This window comes from Natrix helvetica (genome assembly GCF_964273705.1).
Source record: "Natrix helvetica genome assembly, chromosome: 2".
Classification (NCBI taxonomy): domain Eukaryota; kingdom Metazoa; phylum Chordata; class Lepidosauria; order Squamata; family Natricidae; genus Natrix; species Natrix helvetica.
In genome coordinates, this window is record NC_138552.1 from 294005649 (window position 1) to 294033561 (window position 27913).

The following is a 27913-nucleotide window of genomic DNA, read 5'->3' on the forward strand; positions in this document are numbered from 1 at the left end:
CATCTGTCCATCCCTCTATCTATCTCTATGTCTATCCGTCCGTCCGTCCGTCCATTCATCCATCCATCCATCCATCCATCCATCTATCTCTATGTCCATCCATCCATCCATCCATCAATCCATCCATCTATCTCTATGTCCATCCGTCCATCCATCCATCCATCCATCCATCCATCCATCCATCCATCCATCCATCCATCCATCCATCTTCCTATCTATCTCTATGTCCATCCATTCATCCATCCATCTCTATCTATCTCTGTCCATCCATCCATCTAGCTATCTATCTCTATGTTCATCTGTCCATCCCTCTATCTATCTATCTATCTATCTATCTATCTATCTATCTATCTATCTATCTATCTATCTATCTATCTATCTATCTCTATGTCCATCCATCCATCCATCTATCTATTTCTATGTCCATCAATCCATCCATCCATCCATCCATCCATCCATCCATCTAGCTATCTATCTCTATGTCCATCTGTCCATCCGTCAATCTATCTCTATGTCCATCCATCCATCCATCCATCCATCCATCCATCCATCCATCTCTATGTCCATCCATCCATCCATCCATCTCTATGTCCATCCATCCATCCATCCATCCATCCATCCATCCATCCATCCATCCATCCATCTTCCTATCTATCTCTATGTCCATCCGTCCACCCACCCACCGGGGGGGGGGGCACGTGATCCCCTTTTGTAACCTTCTGATGAACAAACTCCATGGGGTAACCAGATTCACTTAACCACCGTGTTATTAGCAATAGCACTTAGACTTATATACCGCTTCACAGTGCTTTCCAGCCCTCTCTAAGCTGTTTACAGAGTCAGCCTGTTGGCCCCAACAATCCAGGTATTAACTTAACAACTGCAATGATTCACTTAACAACTGTGGCTAGAAAGGTCAATGTCAACTCGCAAAGCATCCCTGGCCTGCTCTCGAGTTGCCATAGGCGAAGGGAATGGGGAACTGACGACGCAGCAGGGCAGCTACAAACAGAAGCACATTCCACGCGTATCTTTCTCAAGGCTGTCTCCCAGGTCACCTGCAGCAGCCGGAGGGGCGTGATCTCTACAGCCCATGAAAGTGCTCCATTGCAGAATGTGATTTATGGCACACCCTGGGTGGAGGGGGGGAAATAGGGTCATACTTGGGCCATAAATTACGTGGGGTCAGAGCTGGCTTCACTTGGGTACTTGCAGACATGTTGCTCCTAATAAATAACTGGATTTCTTTTGAAGCTTGGCTCCAGGCTCCAGGTTTAATTAGGGCATCCGTGGGAGCCCTGACAGTCATACAATAAGGCAAACTCACTCAACGACTGTCTCGCTTAGCAACAGAAATGTTGAGCTCCCTTGTGGTCATATGTCAAGGTATGGTAAACAGGTTGATTGGTTCCAGCTCAACAAAAAGAGGCAATACAATTTTTTATACATCAATGTTTATATGTATATTCGTGAGATACGTCAGGAACAGATAATCATATACTTATAATTTAAATTGACGGTTCACAGAGTCGTTAGAGAAAGCAGAGGATAATCAAAACTCCAACCATTCTTCCAAAAGATAAGCCGACACCGACAAAAACGAGTTTTAGGTTTTTTTAAAAAACCTGCACCGTTTTTCTGCAGACAAAAGTTTGTTTCTCCTCATTTTGCAAGGAAGAAAATTAGCAGCTTCAAAATTCACCAGCCGCAACGACACACACCTTCGCCTCATATTAAGTGGATCTGGGACAAATTAAACGCCTCCCGGTATCAATTTGCAATTTGCACTAAATCGAATATCGCATTATTCACACATACAAACTCATCGCAACCTCTCTGGAGTTCTTGGCCGCTTAAAGTGGCGCCGTGCACAGGTCATCCTCGACTTATGACTGCAATTGAGCCCAAACCATCTTTTGTTCAGTGAGACATTTGTGAAGTGAATTTTACCCCTTTTTATGACCTTCCTTGCTGCAGTTATTAAGTGAATCTTCAGAATAGAATAATTGAAGGGACCTTGGAGGTCTTCTAGTCCAACCCCATGCTTAGGCAGGAAACCCTACACCACTTCAGTCAAATAGTTATCCAATCTCTTCTTAAAAACATCCAGTGTCGGAGAATTCACAACTTCTGGAGGCAACTTCTGTTCCACTGATTAATTGTTCTCACTGTCAGGAAGTTTGTCCTCAGTTCTGGGTTGCTTCTCTCCTTGATTAGTTTCCACCCATTGCTTCTTCTTCTACCCTCGGGTGCCTTGGAGAATACCTTGACTCCCTCTTCTTTGGGGCAACCCCTGAGATAGTGGAAGACTGCTATCATGTCTCCCCTAGTCCTTCTTTTCATTAAACTAGACATATCCAGTTCCTGCAACCGTTCTTCATATATTTTAGCCTCCAGTCCCCTAATCCTCTTTGTTGCTCTTCTCTGCACTCTTTCTAGAGTCTCCACATCCTTTTTTAAATCATGGAGACCAAAACTGAATGCAGTATTACCAAGGCCTTATAAAGTGGTATTAAAACTTTACCTTGATTCTCTCCCTCTGTTGATGCAGCCTAGAACTGTGTTGGCTTTTTTGGCAGCTGCTGCACACGGCTGGCTCCTATTTAAATGGTTGTCCATGAGGACTCCAAGATCCCTCTCACAGTTACTACTATTGAGGAAGGTACCACCTATACTGTACCTGTGCATTCCATTTTTGTTGCCTAAATGTAGAACCTTACTCTTTTCACCATTGAATTTCATTTTATTAGATAGTGCCCACTGTTCAAGTTTGTCAAGATCCTTCTGTATCTTAAGCCTGTCTTCTGGAGTGTTGGCTATTCCTGCCAGCTTGGTGTCATCTGCAAATTTGATGAGTTCCCCATTTTTCCCCTCATCCAAATAATTGATGAAGATGTTGAAGAGTACTGGGCCTAAAACAGAGCCTTGGGGTACTCCACTGCATACTTCCCTCCATGTAGATGCAGTTCCATTGAGGACTACACGTTGAGTGTGGTTGGTCAGCCAGTTACGAATCCATCTGGTGGTGATGCTGCCTACTCGTCGCAGTTGTTAAATTAGTAATATGGTTGTTAAGTGAAACTGGCTTCCCCATTGACTTTGCTTGTCCAAAGGTCACAAAAGGAATCACATTGCGACCGTCATAAATATGAGTCAATTGCCAAGCGTCTGAATTTTGATCCCATGCTCATGGGGGACTGCTGGAAGGTTCATAAGTGTGAAAAAATAGTCATGAGAAGCCACTTTTTTCAGTGCTGTTGTAAGTTTGAACAATCCCCTCGCTGTAAGTCGAGGACTACCTATATATTGGAAGTCCTCGACTTACAATTGAGCTTGAAATTTATCTTGCCAAGTTGTTAAGTGAGTTTTCCCCCATTTCACAACTTTTTTTTTGCTACGGTTGTTAAGTGAACCGCTGCAGTTGTTAAGTTAGAGACATGGTTGTTAAGTGAATCTGGCTTTCTCGTTGACTTCGCTCCTCAGAAGGTCGCAAAAGGGGATCGAATGATCTCACACAGCAATGGTCATAAGTGTGAATCGGTTGCTAAACATCCAAATTTTGATCGCATGACTATGAGGATGCTGGATCCAACGGTCATAAGTGTGGGGAAAAGTCCTAATTCACTTTTTTCATTGTAACTTTGAACAGTTCACTAAATTAACGGTTGTAAGTCAAGAATTATCTGTACTCACTTTTTAAATTACTATTATTGTAAAATTTATGGTATGTGCCGTACATCTCAAGCTTCGAGCAGCCTCAGTTATTTACAGCTAAGTAATTCTATATTAGCAAGTGATAATTTCCTTGACATTTCTAAATCCCCCCGAAAGGGTATTTTATGACTGCATTTTAAAACCCTGATTTGTATTTTATTACTCCCGTTCTCGGTTTAAAACATCTCCACCCTTAAACCGCCTCGTAAAAATACAAAGCAGGGACGTTTAAAAATGAAAATCCCACTGAAATTAAAATCGAGTTTACCGCCGCTTCGATTGCATCCAGCCGTCATGCTTCAAAGTGCCTAATTGGGATGTTGCAGAGTTACGAGCGAATCAAAATGGAAAATTTGCATTTTCAACCCCTGGGTGCGCCAGGAATCACCCCCATTGTCTTTCCAGGTAAGTCAATTTAGTTTTGCTCAAAGCTGAGAATTTACCAAGCTGAGAAAATATGGGGAAAATATGTTAAGTAAGTAATTGGGAAGGAAAGATAAATCAGCTTTAAGCTCTGGCATTGTCTGGGGAAAATATATTTTACGCTTTGGGGAAATGGTTAGCCACTGGAACAGACCAAGATCCATCTGATTGGTCTTGATATAATCCATCAAAAGGAGATTTAAAACACTTCAAAAGCCAGACAGACTTGACCCACAATTTTGCAAGTCGAATAGGGCTCTGGTGGTCCTCGACTTATGACGGTTCATTTAAGGATTGCTCGAAGTCACAACGGTGCTGGAAAAAGTGACGAAGTGGCAGCATCCCCTTGGTCAGGTGACTCTTGGCTCATATTTATGACCGTGGCAGTGTCACGTGATCCCTTTAGCAACTTTCTGACAAGCAAAGTCAGATCCGCTTAACAACGGCGTTACTAATTTAACAAGTGCAGTGATTCGCTTAGCAAACGTGGCAAGAGAAAGTCGTAAAATGGAACAAAACTCACTTAACAAATTTCTCGCTTAGCAATGTAAGTTTTGTCCGGGGGGGGGGGGGAGCCAGAGTCACTGTCTCATATTTATGACCGTTCCAATATCCTTTGGCAACTGACCCATATTTATGACGGTGGTCGTGTCCCTCGGTCATGTGATAATCTTTTGCGAATTTCTGACAGGCCAGATTCACTTAACAACCGTGTTAAGAACTACAGTGATTCACTTAACAACCGTTTTAAGAACTACAGTGATTCACTTAACAACGTGTTAAGAATTACAGTGATTCACTTAACAACTGTGGCAAGAAAGGTTGCAGAATGGGACAAAATTGACTGAACAACTATCTCACTCAGCAACAGAAACTTTGGGCTCAATTGTGGTCGTAAGTCAAGGACTACCTATAATGGTATGGGACAGGGGTGTCAAACTCAAGGCCTGGGGGCTGGAGCCGGCTCGCAAGGTGCTTAGATCTGGCCCACCCGTGATCCTCCCGATCCTGGCAGAGCGCCTCCAGCCACCACAGGGACCACTGACACGAGTGATGTCGAGCTGGCCACGCCCACCCTGGCCACGCCCCCTTCCCCGAGGTCAAACGCAACCCTGATGCGGCCCTCAATGAAAACGAGTCTGACACCGTTAGTATGTGAGAACGGCCTTGATAGACGGAGGAAGAAAAGCTGCCTAGGGAACAATCAGATAAGGGACAGCTGAGCCCTCAGCCACATAACGGACGGAGAAAGAGATCCAGAAATGATTTCTCAGGCTTTAAAAGAGACCGAGGGAGACTCATACCTTCAGACGTGCGAGATTCTGTTGAGGCAGCCTGATAATAAGCTAGAATTCACTCACCTGGCCGTGGTCCCCTGTCTGGTCTACCTGGCAGGCGGACGCAGACTCACCTGAGCGTTTTGCGGATCATGTCTTCGTCGGTGATCCCGTAGTAGGTGAGAGTTTCATTCCAAGTGGGATTTAAGGTATTCCGCAAAGTTTTGGTCCTCAGTTTGTTCGCCTGAGGGGGAGGGGTGGGGGGTGGGAGAAAGAAAATACGATAAATCAGTTTATACGCATAACTCAAGGCCGCAAACACACAGAACTTTCTTTCCTCCTACCATTTTCCCCACAACAACCCTGTGAGGTGGGTTGGGCTCAAACAGTGGTGGGTTTCAGCCGGTACGGCTCAGTACGGGTATACCGGTGGTTGCTGGGAGCAGCAGCGACTCTACCGGAACAGTATTTAAGCCAACTGTGCGATGTGCGCATGTACTCGCAGGGCGGTGGGTGCGCATGCGTACGCAGCGCGCGTGCCCGTGGTGGATGCCCAGCACCGTCGCAGTGTACCGATTGCGACGGGATCCGGAACCCACCACTGGGCTGAAAGCATGTGACTGGCCCAACAAGCTTTCGTGCCTAAGGGAGGGACTAGAACTCCCTGCCTCCTGGTGATTGGGGCAAGGGTTACCCAGATGACTTTCATGCCTAAGGCGGGACTAGAACTCACCGTCTCCTGGCGATTGGCCCAGAATCACCTAGAAGCTTTCATGCCTAAGGCTGTACTAGAAGAACTCAGTCTCCTGGTGATTGGGGCACAGTCACCCAGTTAACATTCATATCTAAGGCAGGACTAGAACTCACTGTCTCCTGGTGATTGGTCCAAAATCACCCCAATGGCTTTCATGCCTAAGGTGGAACTAGAACTCACTGTCTCCTGGTGATTGGTCCAAAATCACCCCAATGGCTTTCATGCCTAAGGTGGAACTAGAACTCACTGTCTCCTGGTGATTGGTCCAAAATCACCCCAATGGCTTTCATGCCTAAGGTGGAACTAGAACTCACTGTCTCCTGGTGATTGGTCCAAAATCACCCCAATGGCTTTCATGCCTAAGGTGGAACTAGAGCTCACTGTCTCTTGGTGATTGGGCCACAGTCACCCAATTGGCTTTCATGCCTAAGGTGGAACTAGAGCTCACTGTCTCCTGGTGATTGGTCCAAAGTCACCCAATTGGCTTTCATGCCTAAGGTGGAACTAGAGCTCACTGTCTCTTGGTGATTGGGCCACAGTCACCCAATTGGCTTTCATGCCTAAGGTGGAACTAGAACTCACTGTCTCTTGGTGATTGGTCCAAAGTCACCCAATTGGCTTTCATGCCTAAGGTGGAACTAGAGCTCACTGTCTCTTGGTGATTGGGCCACAGTCACCCAATTGGCTTTCATGCCTAAGGTGGAACTAGAACTCACTGTCTCCTGGTGATTGGTCCAAAATCACCCCAATGGCTTTCATGCCTAAGGTGGAACTAGAACTCACTGTCTCTTGGTGATTGGGCCACAGTCACCCAATTGGCTTTCATGCCTAAGGTGGAACTAGAGCTCACTGTCTCCTGGTGATTGGTCCAAAATCACTCCAATGGCTTTCATGCCTAAGGTGGAATTAGAGCTCACTGTCTCTTGGTGATTGGGCCACAGTCACCCAATTGGCTTTCATGCCTAAGGTGGAACTAGAACTCACTGTCTCCTGGTGATTGGTCCAAAATCACCCCAATGGCTTTCATGCCTAAGGTGGAACTAGAGCTCACTGTCTCTTGGTGATTGGTCCAAAGTCACCCAATTGGCTTTCATGCCTAAGGTGGAACTAGAGCTCACTGTCTCTTGGTGATTGGGCCACAGTCACCCCAATGGCTTTCATGCCTAAGGTGGAACTAGAGCTCACTGTCTCTTGGTGATTGGTCCAAAGTCACCCAATTGGCTTTCATGCCTAAGGTGGAACTAGAGCTCACTGTCTCCTGGTGATTGGTCCAAAATCACCCCAATGGCTTTCATGCCTAAGGTGGAACTAGAGCTCACTGTCTCTTGGTGATTGGTCCAAAGTCACCCAATTGGCTTTCATGCCTAAGGTGGAACTAGAGCTCACTGTCTCTTGGTGATTGGGCCACAGTCACCCAATTGGCTTTCATGCCTAAGGTGGAACTAGAGCTCACTGTCTCCTGGTGATTGGTCCAAAATCACCCCAATGGCTTTCATGCCTAAGGTGGAACTAGAGCTCACTGTCTCTTGGTGATTGGTCCAAAGTCACCCAATTGGCTTTCATGCCTAAGGTGGAACTAGAGCTCACTGTCTCCTGGTGATTGGTCCAAAGTCACCCAATTGACTTTCATGCCTAAGGTGGAACTAGAGCTCACTGTCTCTTGGTGATTGGTCCAAAGTCACCCAATTGGCTTTCATGCCTAAGGTGGAACTAGAGCTCACTGTCTCTTGGTGATTGGTCCAAAGTCACCCAATTGGCTTTCATGCCTAAGGTGGAACTAGAGCTCACTGTCTCTTGGTGATTGGTCCAAAATCACCCCAATGGCTTTCATGCCTAAGGTGGAACTAGAACTCACTGTCTCTTGGTGATTGGGCCACAGTCACCCAATTGGCTTTCATGCCTAAGGTGGAACTAGAACTCACTGTCTCCTGGTGATTGGTCCAAAATCACCCCAATGGCTTTCATGCCTAAGGTGGAACTAGAACTCACTGTCTCTTGGTGATTGGGCCACAGTCACCCAATTGGCTTTCATGCCTAAGGTGGAACTAGAACTCACTGTCTCTTGGTGATTGGGCCACAGTCACCCAATTGGCTTTCATGCCTAAGGTGGAACTAGAACTCACTGTCTCCTGGTGATTGGTCCAAAATCACCCAATTGGCTTTCATGCCTAAGGTGGAACTAGAGCTCACTGTCTCTTGGTGATTGGGCCACAGTCACGCAATTGGCTTTCATGCCTAAGGTGGAACTAGAACTCACTGTCTCCTGGTGATTGGTCCAAAATCACCCCAATGGCTTTCATGCCTAAGGTGGAACTAGAACTCACTGTCTCTTGGTGATTGGGCCACAGTCACCCAATTGGCTTTCATGCCTAAGGTGGAACTAGAACTCACTGTCTCTTGGTGATTGGGCCACAGTCACCCAATTGGCTTTCATGCCTAAGGTGGAACTAGAACTCACTGTCTCCTGGTGATTGGTCCAAAATCACCCAATTGGCTTTCATGCCTAAGGTGGAACTAGAGCTCACTGTCTCTTGGTGATTGGTCCAAAGTCACCCAATTGGCTTTCATGCCTAAGGTGGAACTAGAGCTCACTGTCTCTTGGTGATTGGGCCACAGTCACGCAATTGGCTTTCATGCCTAAGGTGGAACTAGAACTCACTGTCTCCTGGTGATTGGTCCAAAATCACCCCAATGGCTTTCATGCCTAAGGTGGAACTAGAACTCACTGTCTCTTGGTGATTGGGCCACAGTCACCCAATTGGCTTTCATGCCTAAGGTGGAACTAGAACTCACTGTCTCTTGGTGATTGGGCCACAGTCACCCAATTGGCTTTCATGCCTAAGGTGGAACTAGAACTCACTGTCTCCTGGTGATTGGTCCAAAATCACCCCAATGGCTTTCATGCCTAAGGTGGAACTAGAACTCACTGTCTCCTGGTGATTGGTCCAAAATCACCCCAATGGCTTTCATGCCTAAGGTGGAACTAGAACTCACTGTCTCTTGGTGATTGGTCCAAAGTCACCCAATTGGCTTTCATGCCTAAGGTGGAACTAGAACTCACTGTCTCTTGGTGATTGGTCCAAAGTCACCCAATTGGCTTTCATGCCTAAGTTGGAACTAGAACTCACTGTCTCTTGGTGATTGGTCCAAAGTCACCCAATTGGCTTTCATGCCTAAGGTGGAACTAGAGCTCACTGCCTCTTGGTGATTGGTCCAAAGTCACCCAATTGGCTTTCATGTCTAAGGTGGAACTAGAACTCACTGTCTCCTGGTGATTGGTCCAAAATCACCCCAATGGCTTTCATGCCTAAGGTGGAACTAGAACTCACTGTCTCCTGGTGATTGGTCCAAAATCACCCCAATGGCTTTCATGCCTAAGGTGGAACTAGAGCTCACTGTCTCTTGGTGATTGGTCCAAAATCACCCCAATGGCTTTCATGCCTAAGGTGGAACTAGAACTCACTGTCTCCTGGTGATTGGTCCAAAATCACCCCAATGGCTTTCATGCCTAAGGTGGAACTAGAGCTCACTGTCTCTTGGTGATTGGTCCAAAGTCACCCAATTGGCTTTCATGCCTAAGGTGGAACTAGAACTCACTGTCTCTTGGTGATTGGTCCAAAGTCACCCAATTGGCTTTCATGCCTAAGTTGGAACTAGAACTCACTGTCTCTTGGTGATTGGTCCAAAGTCACCCAATTGGCTTTCATGCCTAAGGTGGAACTAGAGCTCACTGCCTCTTGGTGATTGGTCCAAAGTCACCCAATTGGCTTTCATGTCTAAGGTGGAACTAGAACTCACTGTCTCCTGGTGATTGGTCCAAAATCACCCCAATGGCTTTCATGCCTAAGGTGGAACTAGAACTCACTGTCTCCTGGTGATTGGTCCAAAATCACCCCAATGGCTTTCATGCCTAAGGTGGAACTAGAGCTCACTGTCTCTTGGTGATTGGTCCAAAATCACCCCAATGGCTTTCATGCCTAAGGTGGAACTAGAACTCACTGTCTCCTGGTGATTGGTCCAAAATCACCCCAATGGCTTTCATGCCTAAGGTGGAACTAGAGCTCACTGTCTCTTGGTGATTGGTCCAAAGTCACCCAATTGGCTTTCATGCCTAAGGTGGAACTAGAGCTCACTGTCTCTTGGTGATTGGGCCACAGTCAGCCAATTGGCTTTCATGCCTAAGGTGGAACTAGAGCTCACTGTCTCTTGGTGATTGGGCCACAGTCACCCAATTGGCTTTCATGCCTAAGGTGGAACTAGAACTCACTGTCTCCTGGTGATTGGTCCAAAATCACCCCAATGGCTTTCATGCCTAAGGTGGAACTAGAACTCACTGTCTCCTGGTGATTGGTCCAAAATCACCCCAATGGCTTTCATGCCTAAGGTGGAACTAGAGCTCACTGTCTCTTGGTGATTGGGCCACAGTCACCTAGTTAACATTCATGTCTAAGGCGGGACTAGAACTCAGCGTCTCCTGGTGATTGGTCCAAGCGGGCTTTTGTGCTTAAGGATTGATTAAAGTTACCATCAGAAGTTGAACATTACTTGCACATTACCCAGTCCTCAACATGCACATATTTGTTTAGTGACTGTTCAAACCTATAACTAAAAAGTGACTTAAGAGCAGTCCTCAGACTTACGACCATTGCAGTATTCCTACATTTACATGAACAAAATTGAGGTGTTTGGCAACATGATCACATGATCACAATTTCTGATCTTCCCAGCCATCTTCTGACAAGCAGCATCAATGGGGAAGCCAGATCTGCTTAACGACCATGTGAATCAACTGCAGTGATTCACTTAACAACCGTGCACAAAAACTCCCAAAATTAGGCGTGTCTCGCTTAATATATATTGCCGAGTGAGGGAAGTTGAAGTCGCAATAGCAGTCGTAAGTACAGGTAATCCTTGATGTACAACAGTTCATTTAGTGACCATCCAACGTTACAACAAAAAGTTACTTGCAACCATTTTTCACACTTTCGACTGGGCTGTAGCATCCCCACAATCACTTGAATGAAATTTCGAGGCTTGACAACTGGTTCACATTTATGACGGACGCAGCGTCCCGGGGGATGGGGGTGTCACGCGATTTCCCCTTTTGCGACCTTCTGGCAAGCAAAGCCACTGGGGAAGCCAGATTCACTTAACGACCAAGCTACTAATTTAACAACTGCCGTGATTCACTTAACAACTGTGGGGAGAAAGATTGTAAAACGGCACAAAAACTCACTTAAGAAATTTCTCACTTAGCAACGCACATTTTGGGGTCAATTGCGGTCGTAAGTGGAGGACTCACTGTATTTGCTGCAGAATTCTGCACGGGGAGCTCCGTTCTGGCTAAGTCGCGTTTTGCTGCGGACTCTGTGCCCTTTCAAAATGCCAAAGGAAATATACAGCTTGAACCAAGAAGTTGCCAAGCATTGTGCCATCCTAAAAAATGGAACTGACCTTTCTTGTAAAGAAGATATATTCAGTCAGGGCCCGATGTAAAACTCTGCACAGGGCGGGATGTGAGAGTTAGGGGGGGAAAATGGCAATTAATGGGAACATAATAGGGTTCCCGGCCCTTTAAAACGACTCCGTAACTCAGCATAATAATAATATATTGCTGACATTCAGTGGAATTGCTGCTCTGGTTTATTTCCTGGAGGTTTGTTCCGTTCTTGAAAATAAGCATCCATTTTCAAGGGACAGTTTTATCCTTGCACGACTAAAGTACCGTCCAGGAGTTTTGAGAAGGCTTCGCTTGTTTTGACCCTTCCGGTGGTGGGAAGGATAGGATGGGATGGAGTAGGATAGCAATGAATAGAATAGAATAGAATAGAATAGAATAGCAATGGGAAGGGAAGGGAAGGGAAGGGAAGGGAAGGGAAGAGAAGAGAAGAGAAGAGAAGAGAAGAGAAGAGAAGAGAAGAGAAGAGAAGAGAAACAGATAATATTGAGAATGGAATGAAATGGAATGGAATAGAATCTAAATAGAATAGAATAGAAATGGGAAGGGAAGGGAAGGGAAGGGAAGGGAAGAGAAGAGAAATAGATAATATTGAGAATGGAATGAAATGGAATGGAATCTAAATAGAATAGAATAGAATAGAATAGAATAGAATAGAATAGCAAAGCAAAGCAAAGCAAAGCAAAGCAATGGGAAGGGAGGGAAGGGAAGAGAAGAGGATAATCTATTGAGGATGGAATGAAATGGAATGGAATCTAAATAGAATAGAATAGAATAGAATAGAATAGAATAGAATAGAATAGCAAAGCAAAGCAAAGGGAGGGAAGGGAAGAGAAGAGGATAATCTATTGAGGATGGAATGAAATGGAATAGAATCTAAATAGAATAGAATAGAATAGAATAGAAAACAGAGAATAGGATAGAAATATAGAATAGAATAGGATAGAATAGAATAATGGAATGTAAATTGAATTGAATGAAATCAAATCAAATAGAAATAGAATCTTTATTGAGAATGGAACAGAAGAAGAGAGGAGAGGAGCGGAGAAGAGAACAGAAGAGGAGAGGAGAGGAGGAGGGGAGGGGAATAGAAGATAATGAATTAGATGGAATGGAATGGAACAGACTAGAATCTTTATTGAGAATGGAGAAGAAAAGGGAAGGGAAGGGAAGGGAAGGGAAGAGAAGAGAAGAGAACAGAACAGAACAGAAGAGAACAGAAGAGAACAGAAGAGAAGAGAAGAATGACTGGGTATCTTTGCTTTGTGACTTCCACCTTGATCCCTGTCAAACTCACCCATCCAACCATCTTCATCCCAACCATCAGGTTTACCGCTCAGCTATAAAACCAAACTGATTAAGCCAACTAATCAGTTAGAGCCATGATGGGTAAGATTGAATCCATTAGAAAAAACAGACTGGTCCAATTAACCTTGATGAAGCTGACATAGGACTGTAATTGCTTAAACGCTGTGAAATATCAGCAAGAGACAACAAGGAAGGAATGTGCTGCCAGAGGTTTCAGGGACAGTAGAATACTTCAGTCAAGATGGCAGACCTTTCCCTGGTCATGTGATCAAAATCTGGGCAGTTGGCAACTGGCATGTACTTAGGACGTTGCACTGCCCTGAGCACCAGTGACAACCATTTGCAGCTGGTTTCCAACAAGCAAAGTCAATGGGGAAAGTCAGATTTGCTTCACGACTACACGATTCACTTAAAAACTACATGGATTCCCTTCATAATTGTGGCAGAAAAGTTGGTGAAATGCAAAACTCACTTAACCCTAGTAATTAGAATGCAGCATTGCAGATTAACTCTGCCCACAGCCAAGTAGTTCGATCCTGATCGGCTCAAGGTTGACTCAGCCTTCCATCCTTCCAAGGTGGGTTAAATGAGGACCCAGATTTGGGGGGGCAAGAGGCTGACTCTGCAAACCACTTAGAGAGGGCTGTAAAAGCACTGTGAAGCGGTATATAAGTCTAAGGGCTATTGCTTGCAAAGGAAGGAAAGGAGGGAGGGAGAGAAGAAGAAAATAAGGAAGGAGGAAAGGAGGGAGGGAGGGAGGGAAGGAAGGAAGGAGGGAGGGAGGGAGGGAGGGAGGAAGGAAAGGAAAGGAAAGGAAAGGAAAGGAAAGGAAAGGAAGGAAGAAAGGAAGGAAGGAATCCGTGGTGGTACGGTGGTTATAATGCAGTATTGCAGGTAACTCTGCCCACAGCCAGGAAGTTCGATCCTGACCAGCTCAAGATTGACTCAGCTTTCCATCCTTCCAAGGTCGGTAAAATGAGGACCCAGATTGTTGGGGGCAAGAGTCTGACTCTGTAAAAACCGCTTAAAGAGGGCTGTAAAGCACTATGAAGCGGTATATAAGTCTAAGGGCTATTGCTTGCAAAGGGAGGGAGGGAGAAAGGGAGGGAGAGAGGGAAGGAAGGAAGGAAACTGAGAAGGAAGTGAAACAAGGAGAAGGAAGGAAGCCGTGATTACACAGTGCTTAGAATGCAGTATTGCAGGCTAACTCTGCCCACAGCTAGGAAGTTCGATCCTGATCGGCTGAAGGTTGACTCAGTCTTCCGTCCTTCCTAGGTGGGTTAAATGAGGACCCAGTTTTTTGGGGGCAAGAGACTGACTCTGTAAACCGCTTGCAGAGGGATGTAAAGGACTGTGAAGTGGTATATAAGCCCAAGGGCTATTGCTTGCGAAGGAAGAATGGATGGGAGGGATGGGAGAGGGAGGGAGGAAGAAAAAATGAAGGAGGGAAGGAAGGAGTCCATGGTGGCACAGTGGTTATAAGGCAGTATTGCAGATAACTCTGCCCACAGTCAGAAAGTTCGATCCTGACCAGCTCAAGGTTGACTCAGCCTTCCATCCTTCCAAGGTTGGTAAAATGAGGAGCCAGATTTCTTGGGGGCAAGGGGCTGATTCTGTAAACCGCTTAGAGAGGGCTGTAAAACACCGATGTTCCAGTATCTCAGGGGTTGCCACAAAGAAGAGTGGGTCAAGCTATTCTCCAAAGCTCCTGAAGGCAGGACAAGCAGCAATGGGCGGAAACTAATCAAGGAGAGAAGCAACCTGGGATTAAGGAGAAATTTCCTGACAGTGCGAACAATTAATCAGTGGAACAACTTGCCTCCAGAAGTCGTGAATGCTCCAACACTGGAAGTTTTTAAGAAGAGACTGGAAAACCATTTGTCTGACATGATATAGGGTCTCCTGTTTGAGCAAGGGGTTGGACTAGAAGACCTCCAAGGCCCCTTCCAGCTCTGTTATTCTATCCCAGTGGTGGGCAACCTTTTTTTTCAACTGAGCCAAATCTCGCCAAAACCACGATTGAAATTTACTTTGAGAGCCACATTTTTAAAACCGAAAATACATAGGATGGTACACTGTTTTTAGTTTCAATAAGTTTTTATTGAAAATATTCTGCATGCAAGTATCCACATAGGTCGGGAGGATACAAATAACACAACTAATAAAACAAAAACTTTAGAATGATATTATTTATCGATAATGTTAAATTCCGTAAAATTTGCCTTACAATGTAGAGAAAATTACATCCTGACATTGACTGACAAAGTCACAACCACTAATGTGAACATTGGCCTTGCATTTCCTTGGATAGTTTGAGTAAGTCAGGTTTGTATGTTGTTGTTTTTAATTTCATCTCTCTCTCCCACTTTCTTTTTTTCTTTTTCTTTCTCTCTCTCTCTCTGGCTCTTTGTCTCTCTCTCCCTCCCTCCCCCATCTCTGTCACTCTGTGTGTGTGTGTGTGTCTGTCTGTCTCTCACTCACTCTGTGTGTGTGTGTGTCTGTCTCTGTCTCTCCCTTTGTCTCTCTCCCCTCCCTTCCTCTCTCTCTGTCACTCTGTGTATGTGGGTGTGTCTGTCTCTCACTCATTCACTTAATCACTCACTCTGTGTGTGTCTCTCTGTCTGTCTATCTTTCTCTCCCTCCCTCCCCCTCTCTGTCTCTGTGTGTGTGTGTGTGTGTGTGTGTGTGTCTGTCAGTCTCTCTCTGATTCCCTCCCTCACTCCCTCTCTCTGTTCCTCTCTCTGTCTGTCTTTCTCACTCACACACACACACACACATACACACTGTGGTCACCTTGTTGAGTGTTCCAATCACATTTGAAACACTCAACAACTGGCCTGCATTTATGGTATTTTGCAGCATTCTGCAGTCATAGGACCAAAATTGGTTGTCACTCGCCCGGGCTTTTGCAGAAGCTTCCCTCCGAAGCCCGAGAGGAGGGAGGGGAGTGGGCACCCGGCACACAGAAGAGCCGCATTAAAGGGTGTAAAGAGCCGCATGTGGCTCCCGAGCCGCGGGTTGCCCACCACTGTTCTATCCTATTCTACGATGAAGTAGTATATAAGTCTAAGTGCTATTGCCATTAACAACTGTCTCACTTAGCAGCAGAAATTTTGAGGTGGTAAGTCGAGGGCTCCCGGCGATGAAAATATAATCATTTTTATTGATTTAATTCACTCTCTCGTGTGCTTCGCATCCCTCTTCTTTGGAAGATGGATTCCTTTTGAAAACAAACAACGTTTGAACCGGGATTTAATCAGATTTGCAGAACTGGTACATCTCTTCCACAGGGGTAAACTTTAAATTAGTAAGGAAGATAGAAAGAAAGGGAAAGAAATCAGAGAAACAAGAGACAGAGAGAAGGCAGAGAAGCTGCCATTATTAATGACGAGTAATTTTGTTTAAATAAACATATCAAAGTTGGCTGGCCTGCAATCGTCCTCTCTACCTTTGTTATTATTTGCAAGGATTGGATTAGCAGCAGATCAGCTCCAGAAAATTTTTATTAATTTACTTCAAAGCATGTCTTGGCTTAACCTATTTCAAGACATGTCAGGGAAATGAAGTAGGTGATATTTACTCATTAACCCCACCGAGGAGGAGCTTCTAAAGGGAGAAGGAATATTTTAAATTCATTTAATATGACGATTTTTGGCATCGGGAGGAGTACCGAATACTCAATTAATTTACTCAGCTAATTGGTAGCTTTGCCCCCCCCCACCAAACATATACAGGTTGTCCTCGGCTTATGACCAGAATTGAGCCCGAAACCTCTGTTGCTAAACAAGTCCGCTATTAAGCGGATTTTGCCAAATTTTAAGATCTTTTTGCTCCAATTGTGAACAACTGCCTTTGTTAAGTGAATCACACGGTCGTTAAGCGAACCTGGCTTCCCCGTTGAGTTTGCTTGTTGGAAAAGGAGATAAAGTAGGTGATATTTACTCATTAACTCCACCGATGAGCATCTAAAAGGGAAAAGGGATTTTTTTTCAAAATTTAATATCACGATTTTCGGCTTGGGGAAGAGTATTAAACACTCAATTAATTTACTCAGTTAATTGATAGCTTTTCCACCCAAACATCTACACGTAGTCCTCGACTTACGACCACAATTGAACCTAAAACCTCCATTGCTAAGCGAGATCGCTGTTAAGTGAGTTTTGCCCCATTTTACAACCTTTTTGCTCCAGCTGTGAAGAGAAGCCCTTCTGTTGTTAAGTGAATCTTGCAGACGCTGAACGAATATGGCTTCCCTATTAACTTTGCTTGTCGGAGAAACAAGATCGCGTTACTCTCTGTCAGTACGACTGTCGTAAATATGAGTCAGTTGCCAAGTGTCTGGATTTTGATCACGTGACCACAGGGAAGAGGCAACGATCGTTAAGTGTGAAAACGGTCATGTCCCTTTTTTTCTAACCTCGAACTTTCACTAAACGAATGTCTGTAAATAAAGGACTCTCTGTGCTCCGTTAATTTTCCAAATACATACTTTTCTGTGTATTTTAGAGAAACATGGAGCAAATATATATGTCTGTTTGTGTGTGTGTGTTTGTGTTTCAGCATAACTCTGGAACGCCTTGAGCAATTTCAACCAAACTTGGTACACAGATGACTTACTCTCTGAAGACAAATACTGTTTCCAAAGTATTTTTGCACACAGCCTGTTGTGCCTTAAAATGGCTTCTACTGTACTGCCATAAAATGGCTTCTACTGTGCAGCGGAGTGGAGTTGCCGTGGTAACGGCTTCACAGTACTCCACAAGGGGGCTCCCTCTGGTAAAGGGGAAAATCCAACATTAGAAATGATGTTTGGTCCAGACATTTCCCCCCTATAAATAAATACCCAGGTTATCAGCTAGTAAAAAATAAAAATATATCACAGCTTAATAAATTTAATGCATTTTTTATTCCGTTCAGTGGGGGATTGACAACTTCAATAGACAATTTTTATTATTATTATTATTATTATTATTATTATTATTATTATTATTATTATTATTATTATTATTATTATTATTACTACTACTACTACTACTACTATTACTACTACTACTACTACTACTACTATACGATTGTATCACAGCGGCCAGTTGATTCGCCGGATTTGGCATTGATTACTAGTCGGGCCCCACCCAGGGGCCTAGGACGTCGTAACGTATTTTCGTAATATACGTGCAGATCCAAGCAGTGCAGCTTTTTGCATTTGACTGATGGTGATTTTGTCAAGTTTTAACTGTTTTAAATGTAATTCCAGTGCTTTTGGAATAGCACCCAGTGTGCCGATTACCACTGGAATTACCACTGCTGGTTTGTGCCATAATCGTTGGATTTCAATTTTTAAGTCCTGGTATTATTACTACTACTACTACTACTATTATTATTATTATTATTATTATTATTATTATTATTATTATTATTATTATTATTATTATTATTATTATTATTATTATTATTATTATTATTCACTGCCCATCTCATATCTAGTTTAATGAAAAGAAGGACTAGGGGAGACAGGATAGCAGTCTTCCAATATCTCAGGGGTTGCCACAAAGAAGAGGGAGTCAAGCTATTCTCAAGGCACCTGAGGGCAGGACAAGAAGCAATGGGTGGAAACTAATCAAGGAGAGAAGCAACTTAGAACTGAGGAGAAACTTCCTGACAGTTAGAACAATTAATCATTGGAACAGAATTGCCTCCAGAAGTTGTGAATGCCCCAACACTGGAAGTCTTTAAGAAGATGTTGGATAGCCATTTGTCTGAAACGGTATAGGGTTTCCTGCCTAGGCAGGGGGTTGGACTAGAAGACCTCCAAGGTCCCTTCCAAATCTGCTATTGTATTGTATCCAGCGAGTCTGATTTATTGGGCTGTCCACAATATTATAAAAAGTGACCCAAGGCCATTGTATAGATAGATACGGTCTCTTTGCAGCAAAAGGATCAAAATAGAAAGACCCCCCCTCCAAATGACAATCTTATCAATCAATGAGAAAAGTTCTACCACCGATGGGGGGAAAAAATCAAGACTTTCAGACAAAATTGAAACCAGAATCCAGGTGAGTTTCACTCACAAATTTACCTGAATAAATCAGCCTAAATTGCAAAATGACTGCTGAATATTTTCTTGTTTTTTAAAAAAATTATTTAGTGTTACCCTGCCATTACTATTTTTATAAAGAACTGAAGGCAGGGAGGCCCCCTTCCCCCCATAATACAGGTAGTCTTCAAATTACAGAATACAGGTAGTCCTCAAAGTCCTCAAATTACAACTGTGACGGCTCAAAGTTGCAATGGCACTGTTAAAAAGAAGACTTATGACCGTTTCTCACACTTTAGGACTATTGCAGCGGTGATGGGATCAAAAGCTGGACATTTGGCTGCTGGTTCATATTTACGACGGCCGTGGAGTCCCGGGGTCATGGGATCTCTCTTGTCAGCGACTTCTGACAAGCAAAGTCAGATTCAGTTAACAACCTCTGACCAACTTAACAATTGCAATGGTTCGCTTAACAACCGTGGCGAAAAAAGTCATCAAACAGGACAAAACCTGGCCATTTTCTTGCTTAGCGATGGAAACTTTGGGTTCGGTTCAGGTCGTAAGTTGAGGACTATCTCTAAGCCAGATAGCAATAGCACTTATATAGTGCTTTACATCCCTCTCTAAGCGGTTTAGAGTCAGCCTCTTGCCCCCAACAATCTGGGTCCTCATTTTAATGACCTCGGAAAAATGGAAGGTCTGAGTTGACCTTGAGCCATTCAGGATCGAACTTCCTGGATGTGGGCAGAGTTAGCCTGCAATACTGCATTATAACCACCATGCCACCACAGATTCCTTCCTTCCTTCCTTCCTTCCTTCCTTCCTTCCTTCCTTCCTTCCTTCCTTCCTTCCTTCCTTCCTTCCTCTTTTCTCCATTCTCCATTCTCCTCCATTTCTCCCTCTCTTTCTCTTCACTTTGCCTTCCTTCCTTCCTTCCTTTTCTTCCTTCCTTCCTTCCCTCCCTCCCTCACACTTACACTTGTATACCGCTTTACAGCCCCCTCTCAGCAAGTTACAGAGTCAACAATATTGCCCCCAACAATTTGGGTCCTCGTTTTACCGACCTTAGAAGGATGGCAGGCTGAGTCAGCCTTCAACCGGTCAGGATCAAACTGCCGAACTTCTGGCAGCCGGCAGAATTAGCCTGCAGTACTGATTTTAACCACTGCACCACCACAGCTCATAATGTTTCCTATTCGGCAGTTTTCTATTTGGAGGATTAGGATGTTGGCTTTTCTGTTTTCCACACAGAGGTATTGTTATCCTTAACACAATGCTGACTTTTTTCACAGCAGATCTGCCCGGTTTCTACACCTCCGCCGACCTCTTCCCCAATTACTCCAACGTCTTTTCCCTTGTCTGTCACTGCTAGGTCTGCCCCTGTATAGGTAGTTAGGATTTTTCACACACAACGTGCAACATTTTAGAGTCGCTCACATTAAAAAAGAAATAGGTCAAGCACAGGAGAAATTGCCTGCAGAGATTGCTTGGGTGTGTTTTCTTTTTTCTCAGTGGAGCTGGCAGCAGATTCGGACAATGAGGTTGGGGAGGAACCTGGGCCAGTCCTGGAGTCTGGGGAAGGCTCTGAGGAGGGCTCTGGGTCGGAGGCAGAGAGTGGGCCAGGGCCGTCTGACAGTTATCAGCTGCCTTCAGAGTCAGACAGCAGTGAGGCAGATGAACAGCTGGAACCTGTTCCCAGTGTGCGCATGCACAGAGTTGCCAGAAGAAGGGAGCAGCTAAAGAACAGAGGTCGACTTGGGAGTAAGGCCACAAGTCGACAGTGAATGGCCCCTCCTAGAGGAAATAAAAGGGGAGCGATAGGGGAGTGGAGCTTGCAGGAGACAATTAGTTCGCTTCATTGGTTGGTGACTCTCCAAGATTCCTTGCCAGGTTTTGCAGATATCGGCCTGGCAGCTCTCCAAGCCAGATAAGGTCTGTGACTGTAAATCCTCCCTCGAAAGACTTTGCTGGATGGGAATGAGCAGAATTCACAGGGAATTAATAAAAGGGTTTTTTGCCGGGACAAGGAGTTTGCTTCAGGGCAGTCTGACCAATAAGGCCCCCCTCATCAATGAGTTGATCTCTGACGGGGAGCTGGACCTTGCAGGGATAACGGAGACCTGTTTGGGCCACGAGGGTGGTTTACCCCTCGTGGAAATGTGCCCACCGGGTTTCCGTGCATTCCATCAGCCTCGGGCCCTGGGTAAGGGTGGTGGGGTGGCGGTAGTTATACGGGAATGTCTAGAGCCGAGGGAGTTCACTGTTCCTCAGATACCCGGGTGTGAGTCCCTAGGTGTGAAATGGGGCCCAGGGAGGCAGTGGGGTCTGCTGATTGTATACTTGGCTCCTCGCTATACTTCAGCGGCCCTGCCCGAGCTCCTCGAGCTGATCTCAGAGACGGCGGTTGAGATCCCCAAGCTTTTGGTCATGGGGGATTTCAACCTGCCGTCGACGGGAGCAGCATCTGAGGTGGCTCGGGAGTTCATGGCTTCCATGGCAGCCATGGACCTGACCCAATTAATTCAGGGCCCCACACACGAAGGTGGCCACACACTGGACCTTGTTTTTGTATCTGAGCAGTGGACGAGTGATCTGGGAATAGGGGATTTAGTTGTTACTCCCCTGTCATGGTCAGATCACTCATGTCTCCGGCTGGACTTCCCTGGCGCTACCCCCCACCGCGAGGAGGCGGAACCAGACTGTCCAAGCTGGTACCGCCCCAAGCACCTGATGGAACCGGATAGGTTCCAAGACGGAGCTTGGGCCACTACCTGTAGCCCTGACCCGCTCTCGGTCGGAGGACCTAGTGGCCGCCTGGAATAGGGCGGCGGCTGGGGCCTTGGACCGGGTCACGCCTTTGCGACCTCTCCTACGGCAGCGACCCACCCGAGCTCCTTGGTATACCGAGGAGTTGAGGGTGATGAAGCGCCATAGGAGACGTCTAGAGAGCAGGTGGAGGTCCTCACGCTCCGAATCTGATCGAACACAGGTAAGAGCCTATTTACGGACCTACCTTGTGGCATTGAGAGCAGCCAAACGTAGACACTGTGCCGCTCTTATTGCGTCCGCTGATAACCGCCCTGCCGCCCTGTTTAGGGTGACCCGCTCCCTCTTAGCGCAGAGGATGCGGGGGGCACCCTTGCAGGGCAGAGCAGAGGAGTTTGGGGACAAAGTCGCTCAGATCCGGAGCGGATGGGCCCCCTTCAGTGGACCAGACGAGCCGTCGACAGTGAGTCTTGTGAGACCATTCTGGGAGGAGTTTGACTCTGTTGCCCCCAAGGATTTGGACAGGCTGCGTGGACGGCTGCGACCCACCACATGTTCAATGGACCCGTGTCCCTCCTGGCTGGTACTGGCAACCTGGGAGGTGACACGAGGCTGGCTTCTGGGCCTGGTGAACGCCTCATTGGGCGAGGGATCCTTACCAACTGCCTTGAAAGAGGCGGTGGTGAGGCCCTTACTCAAGAGGCCTTCACTTGACCCGACGGAGCTAGCTAATTATCGTCCAGTCTCCAACCTTCCCTTTCTAGCGAAGGTTGTTGAGAATGTGGTGGCACAGCAATTTCCGCGACACCTTGACGAATCCGAATATCTAGACCCACGCCAGTCCGGCTTCCGACCCGGGCACAGCACGGAGACAGCCTTGGTCGCGTTGGTTGATGATCTCTGGAGGGCCAGAGATAGAGGTTGTTCCTCTATCCTGGTCCTATTAGACCTCTCAGCGGCTTTTGATACCATCGACCATGGTATCCTATTGCACCGGCTGGAGGGGATGGGAGTCGGAGGCACCGTTTTGCGGTGGTTCAGCTCCTACCTCTCCGACCGGACGCAATGTGTGTTGACAGGGGAGCAGAGGTCGACCCTGAGGCCACTCACTTGTGGGGTGCCACAGGGGTCGGTCCTCTCGCCTCTCCTGTTCAACACATATGTGAAGCCACTGGGGGAGATCATTCGTGGTTTTGGGGTTGAGTATCATCTGTACGCTGATGATACCCAGCTGTACATTTCAACCCCAAACCACCCCAACGAGGCTGTCGAAGTGATGTCCCGGTGTTTAGAAGCCGTCGGGGTCTGGATGGGGGACAACAGACTCAAACTCAACCCCTCCAAGACTGAGTGGCTGTGGCTACCGGCACCTCGGTTCAGCCAGCTGACTCCATCGCTGGCCATAGGGGGCGAACAATTGCCCCCTGTGGAACGGGCGCGCAATTTGGGCGTCCTCCTAGATGCCCGGCTGTCCATGGATGACCATGTGGCAGCCGTGGCAAGGGGGGCGTTCCACCAGGTTTGCCTGGTGCACCAATTGCACCCCCTACTGGACCGGGATGCCCTACGCACGGTCACTCATGCACTGGTGACGTCTCGCCTGGACTACTGCAATGCTCTCTACATGGGGCTTCCCTTGGGACGCGCCCGAAGACTGCAGCTAGTGCAGAACGCAGCCGCACGGGCTGTCATGGGGAGTACTAGGTACTCCCACGTAACACCTCTCCTGCGCGAGCTGCACTGGCTGCCTGTGGTTTTTCGGGTGCGTTTCAAGGTTTTGATTACCATCTTTAAAGTGCTCCATGGCACAGGACCTAGCTACTTGCGGGATCGCATCCTGCCACACACATCCCTGCGGCCAATTCGCTCTCACAGGGAGGGACTTCTCCTGGTGCCGTCCACTAGGCAATGCCAACGGGCGACGCCAAGGAGTAGGGCCTTCTCTGTGATGGGCCCAACCCTCTGGAATGACCTCCCCCCCCCCCGACATTAGAACCACCACCGACTTCCGCTCCTTCTGACAAAAATTGAAGACTCACCTGTTTCGACTAGCTGGCCTGGCACATTCATAATTGCTACCTCCTGGCAGACATATTTTTTAACTGGTATTTTAGGGGAACTGTTTTTAAATTTAATTTATGGGATATTTTTAGGGTTTTTTTAAACTATATTTAGATACTTTACTCAGTTGTACAGTTCTTTTTAACCTTCTTTTTAACCTCCTCCACATCTATCTATCTATTTAACAATTTTAACTGTTTAATTATTTAATTATTTATATGATGTATTTCTTGTATGGACTGTACACCACCCCGAGTCCCTTTTGGGAGAGGGGGCGGTCTACAAGCGCTAATAAAAGTAAAGTAAAGTAAAAGTTATCAGCTGCCTACAGAGTCAGACATCAGTGAGGCAGAAGAATAGCTGGAGCCTGTTCCCAGTGTGCGCATGTGCAGAGTTGCCAGACGAAGGGAGCAGCTAAAGAAGAAGGGGCGACTTGGGAATAAGGCCAAGAGGAGCGAAAGGGGAGTGGAGTTTGCAGGAGACCATTACTTCGCTTCATTGGTTGGTGACTCTCCTTGCCAAGTTTTGCAGATCTCAGCCTGGCAGCTCTCCAAGCCAGATAAGGTCTGTGACCGTAAATCCTCCCTCGAAAGACTTTGCTGGATGTGAATGAGCGGAATTCACAATTAATAAAAGGAGTTTTTTGTCGGGACAAGGAGTGTGCTTCATGCTCTTGGGAAGCCTCAGTCAGAACAGTCACCCCCTCACGGAGTGGAGAGATTTCTTCAGCAAGTGAGGGATGAGGAAGAAAACAAACCAACAAGCTATTTCTGAAGGCGATTTTCCACGCCTGGCTTAAATATTTGTCTTTCCCTCCACTCGCAGAACGGAGAGAGTGGAGAGGAAGGGATGATAAGAGAGTCAGCAAGCACACAATGGGGAACACGTTGGGCTGCTTGTGCGACCCGCTTGCAGCTGCTAACACATTGCTTTCTATTGTGAGTACAGGTACGCAACAGAGCCCTTAATTTCTGTTGCCAGGTGTGACACTTTTAAGTGAGTTTTCGCCCTATTTTACAACCGTTCCTGCCACAATTGTTAAGTAAATCACAGCAGGTGTTAAGTTAGTAATACGTTTGCTAAGTGAATCTAACTTCCAAATTGAATTTGCTTGTCAGAAGACTGCAAAAGGCGACCCCAGGACACCGTCGTAAATATGAGTCGGTCGCCAAGGCGTTTGAATTTTGATCATGTGACGATGGGGATGCCACAATGGTCATAAGCGTGGGGAAATAGTCATAAGTCACTTTTTCTGTGCCATTGTATAACTCTAAACGGTCACCGAACGAACTACCTGTATTTCCCAATGTGTGTCTGCTTACTCTCTTGCAATCCCTTTCTCTCCAAAGAATATACACACAAGCCTTAATTCTCTAATTATCCCAGCTTCAGGATGTGCATTCTCAAGGGTGGGGATGTGGGGAAAAGGAAAGCATAACTGCACTTTTCCACTTGGCGGCCACTTTGCTTAACAAAAGGAGTCCCAGCCCCAATTGCAGTCGCTAAATGAGGACCAGCTTTATGTTTAAAAAAAACCAGCACCACTCCTAAGACAAAACCCTGGGTGACTCCGCTCGTTACACAACTTCTTTGTGGGGGGAAAAAAAGTCTATTTCTACTCTTGGTTTTCCGGTCTTTAATCAATCACTTAGCCAGCTGTTTTTTTAATTCCATGGCTGTTAAGCTGACAGAGAAAATTTTGATGAAGTATTATAACAAGGGCTTTATGGAAATCTTAAGTAGATGATCTTTCCTGGCTCTCTCATAGCCATGTCTTTATTAAAAGGTAAAGGTTCCCCTTGCACATATGCGCTAGTGGTTCCTGACACTAGGGGGCGGTGCTCATCTCCGTTTCAAAGCCGAAGAGCCAGCGTTGTCCAAAGAGGTCTCCGTGGTCATGTAGCCGGCTTGACTAAAGGCCGAAGGCGCACTTAATGATGTTACCTTCCCACCAAAGGTGGTTCCTATTTTTCTACTTGCATTTTTACATGCTTTCGAACTGCTAGGTTGGCAGAAGCTGGGACAAGTCACGGGAGCTCACTCCATTACGCGGCGCTAGGGATTCGAACCGCCGAACCGCCAACCTTCTGATCGACAAGCTCAGCATCTTAGCCACTAAGCCACCACGCCCCTCCAAATTAAAAGATTACGGGTAGTTCTCGACTTGCGACGATTTCTTTAATGACCATTCAAAGTTACAACGGCACTGAAAAGAGCCACTTACGACCGTTGCAGCACTTCGGTGATCAGGCAATCAAAATTTAGACCCTTGGCAATTGACTCGTATTTATGACAGCTGCAGTGTCCCAGGGACACGTGATTCCCCCTTTTGCGACCTTCGGGGAAGACAGATTCGCTTAACAGCCGGGTGACTCACTGATCAGCCGCAGTGATTCACTTAACAACTGTGGCAAGAAAGGTCGTAAAACGGGGCAAAGTTCACTTAGTATAGTCTTTATTGTCATTGTACAAAATAAATACAACGAAATTGGTTGCATTAACAACTGTCTTGCTTAGCAACAGAAATGTTCAGTTCAATTCTGGTCGTTAAGTTGAGGACTACCTCTACCTGTTGTATCCTACCTCACTTCCCTAAAGGAAATGAAGGATACAAATCTGGTAAAAACAGGTACAAGTGATTCGCTTAACAACTGAGGCAAGAAAGGTTGCAAAATGGAGCCACTGAATAAATGTCTTACTTAACAATAGAAATCTAGGGCTTAATTGTGGTCGTAAATCAAGGACTCCTGTGCATCCCAGTTGCCAAGTGTCTGAATTTTCATCACGCAGGTTGTAAGTGTGAAAAATCAGTCATAAGTCGCTTTTTTCAACGCTGTCGCAACTTTAAACCGTCACTAAAAGAATGCTTCTGTGTCAAGAGCTACCTACACATACGGCGTGTTTAATGTATTTATTTGTCCGTTGGTGTTTGTTAAATTTATTTGCCGCCTACCAACTGTCTCCCTAAGGTTGGATTAAATTAATGGGCAATAAAAATTCCCTTAAAGTCACGCGGGAAATAAGGGCAGGAACACACACATTTCAAAACAGAAAGGCGATTGTTTGCAATGCAACAACTAATTAACAGGAGGAGATTCAAGAGGCCTGTTTAATTTGGATATCCTTCTCCACTCACCCGTGCAAATTGTTGTTTTCCCCCCCTAGTATACTGTATAATTCATATTCTGCTCTTCCTCCTAAAGGTTGCCACAGAATTGTTAAGCACCACAACCAGCTCGAATTTGTGGCCCCAGGGGAAATAACACAACAGCATTCTTCTGATTTTATATCTTCATAACTAGATTCCCCCACAAATCATCTTCATTTAACGACCCCTTAATCCCTTGCGGGGTGGAGTTAAATGGAACTGAATCTTTACTGGCCGGATGCCATTCCTGTCCCCAATGCTGAGTTTTGTTCGGCAGATATATTCTCATTGTGCTCAGAGAGAGAAATATTTGCCTCCGCCTAGGATCGAACTCACAGTCTCTTGATTGTGAGGCAAGAGCTCCACCTCTAGGCCCCCACCCTGCTCCTGATTCCCCCCCAAAATAAATCAAGAAAAATCCCTTATGAAGACTCGATATTTCACCTCAGATCTTCAGCAAAAGCCCCACATTTCTCTGGATGCTATGATTTCGATCTGGCCAATTCTGAGGGGTTATTTTTGAAATTTTATTTTAATTTTGGGATTGACCCAGAATAGCAGAGATCTCTCCTACAGGTAGTCCTCGACTTACGACCACAACCAAACCCAAAATTTCTGTTGCTAAGTGAGACATTGGCCAAGCGAGTTTTGCCTCATTTTACAACCTTTCTTGCTGCAGTTGTTCCATGGATTGCTGCAGTTGTTAAGTGGGTCCCACAGTTGCGAAGTGAATCGGGCTTCCCCGTGGACTTGGCTTGTCAGATGGTCACAAAAGGGGATCGCGTGACACTGCAACCGTCATAAATATGAGTCAGTTGCCAAGCGTCTGAATTTTGATCCCATGACCACGGGGAGGCCGGAACAGTCGTAACTGCGAAAAACGGTCATATGTCCATTTTTTTCAGTGCCGTTTTAACTTTGAACAGTCACTAAACGGAATCGTTGTAAGTTGAGGAAGACCTGGTATTGC

At 45.9% G+C, this 27913-nt stretch overlaps 1 protein-coding gene and 1 long non-coding RNA gene across 2 annotated transcripts in view; one reads left to right on the forward strand and one right to left on the reverse strand.

Annotated features, from left to right (window-relative positions):
• DOC2B (double C2 domain beta) overlaps nt 1–27913 on the reverse strand; it is a 180966-nt gene that overhangs the window by 78134 nt on the left and 74919 nt on the right. Inside the window, exon 5 of the mRNA XM_081945470.1 lies at nt 5549–5658. Coding sequence (XP_081801596.1) covers nt 5549–5658 — 110 coding nt within the window. The remainder of the gene's footprint in view (nt 1–5548; nt 5659–27913) is intronic.
• LOC309388304 overlaps nt 1–27913 on the forward strand; it is a 276665-nt gene that overhangs the window by 50233 nt on the left and 198519 nt on the right. The gene's annotated exons all lie outside the window — the stretch shown is intronic.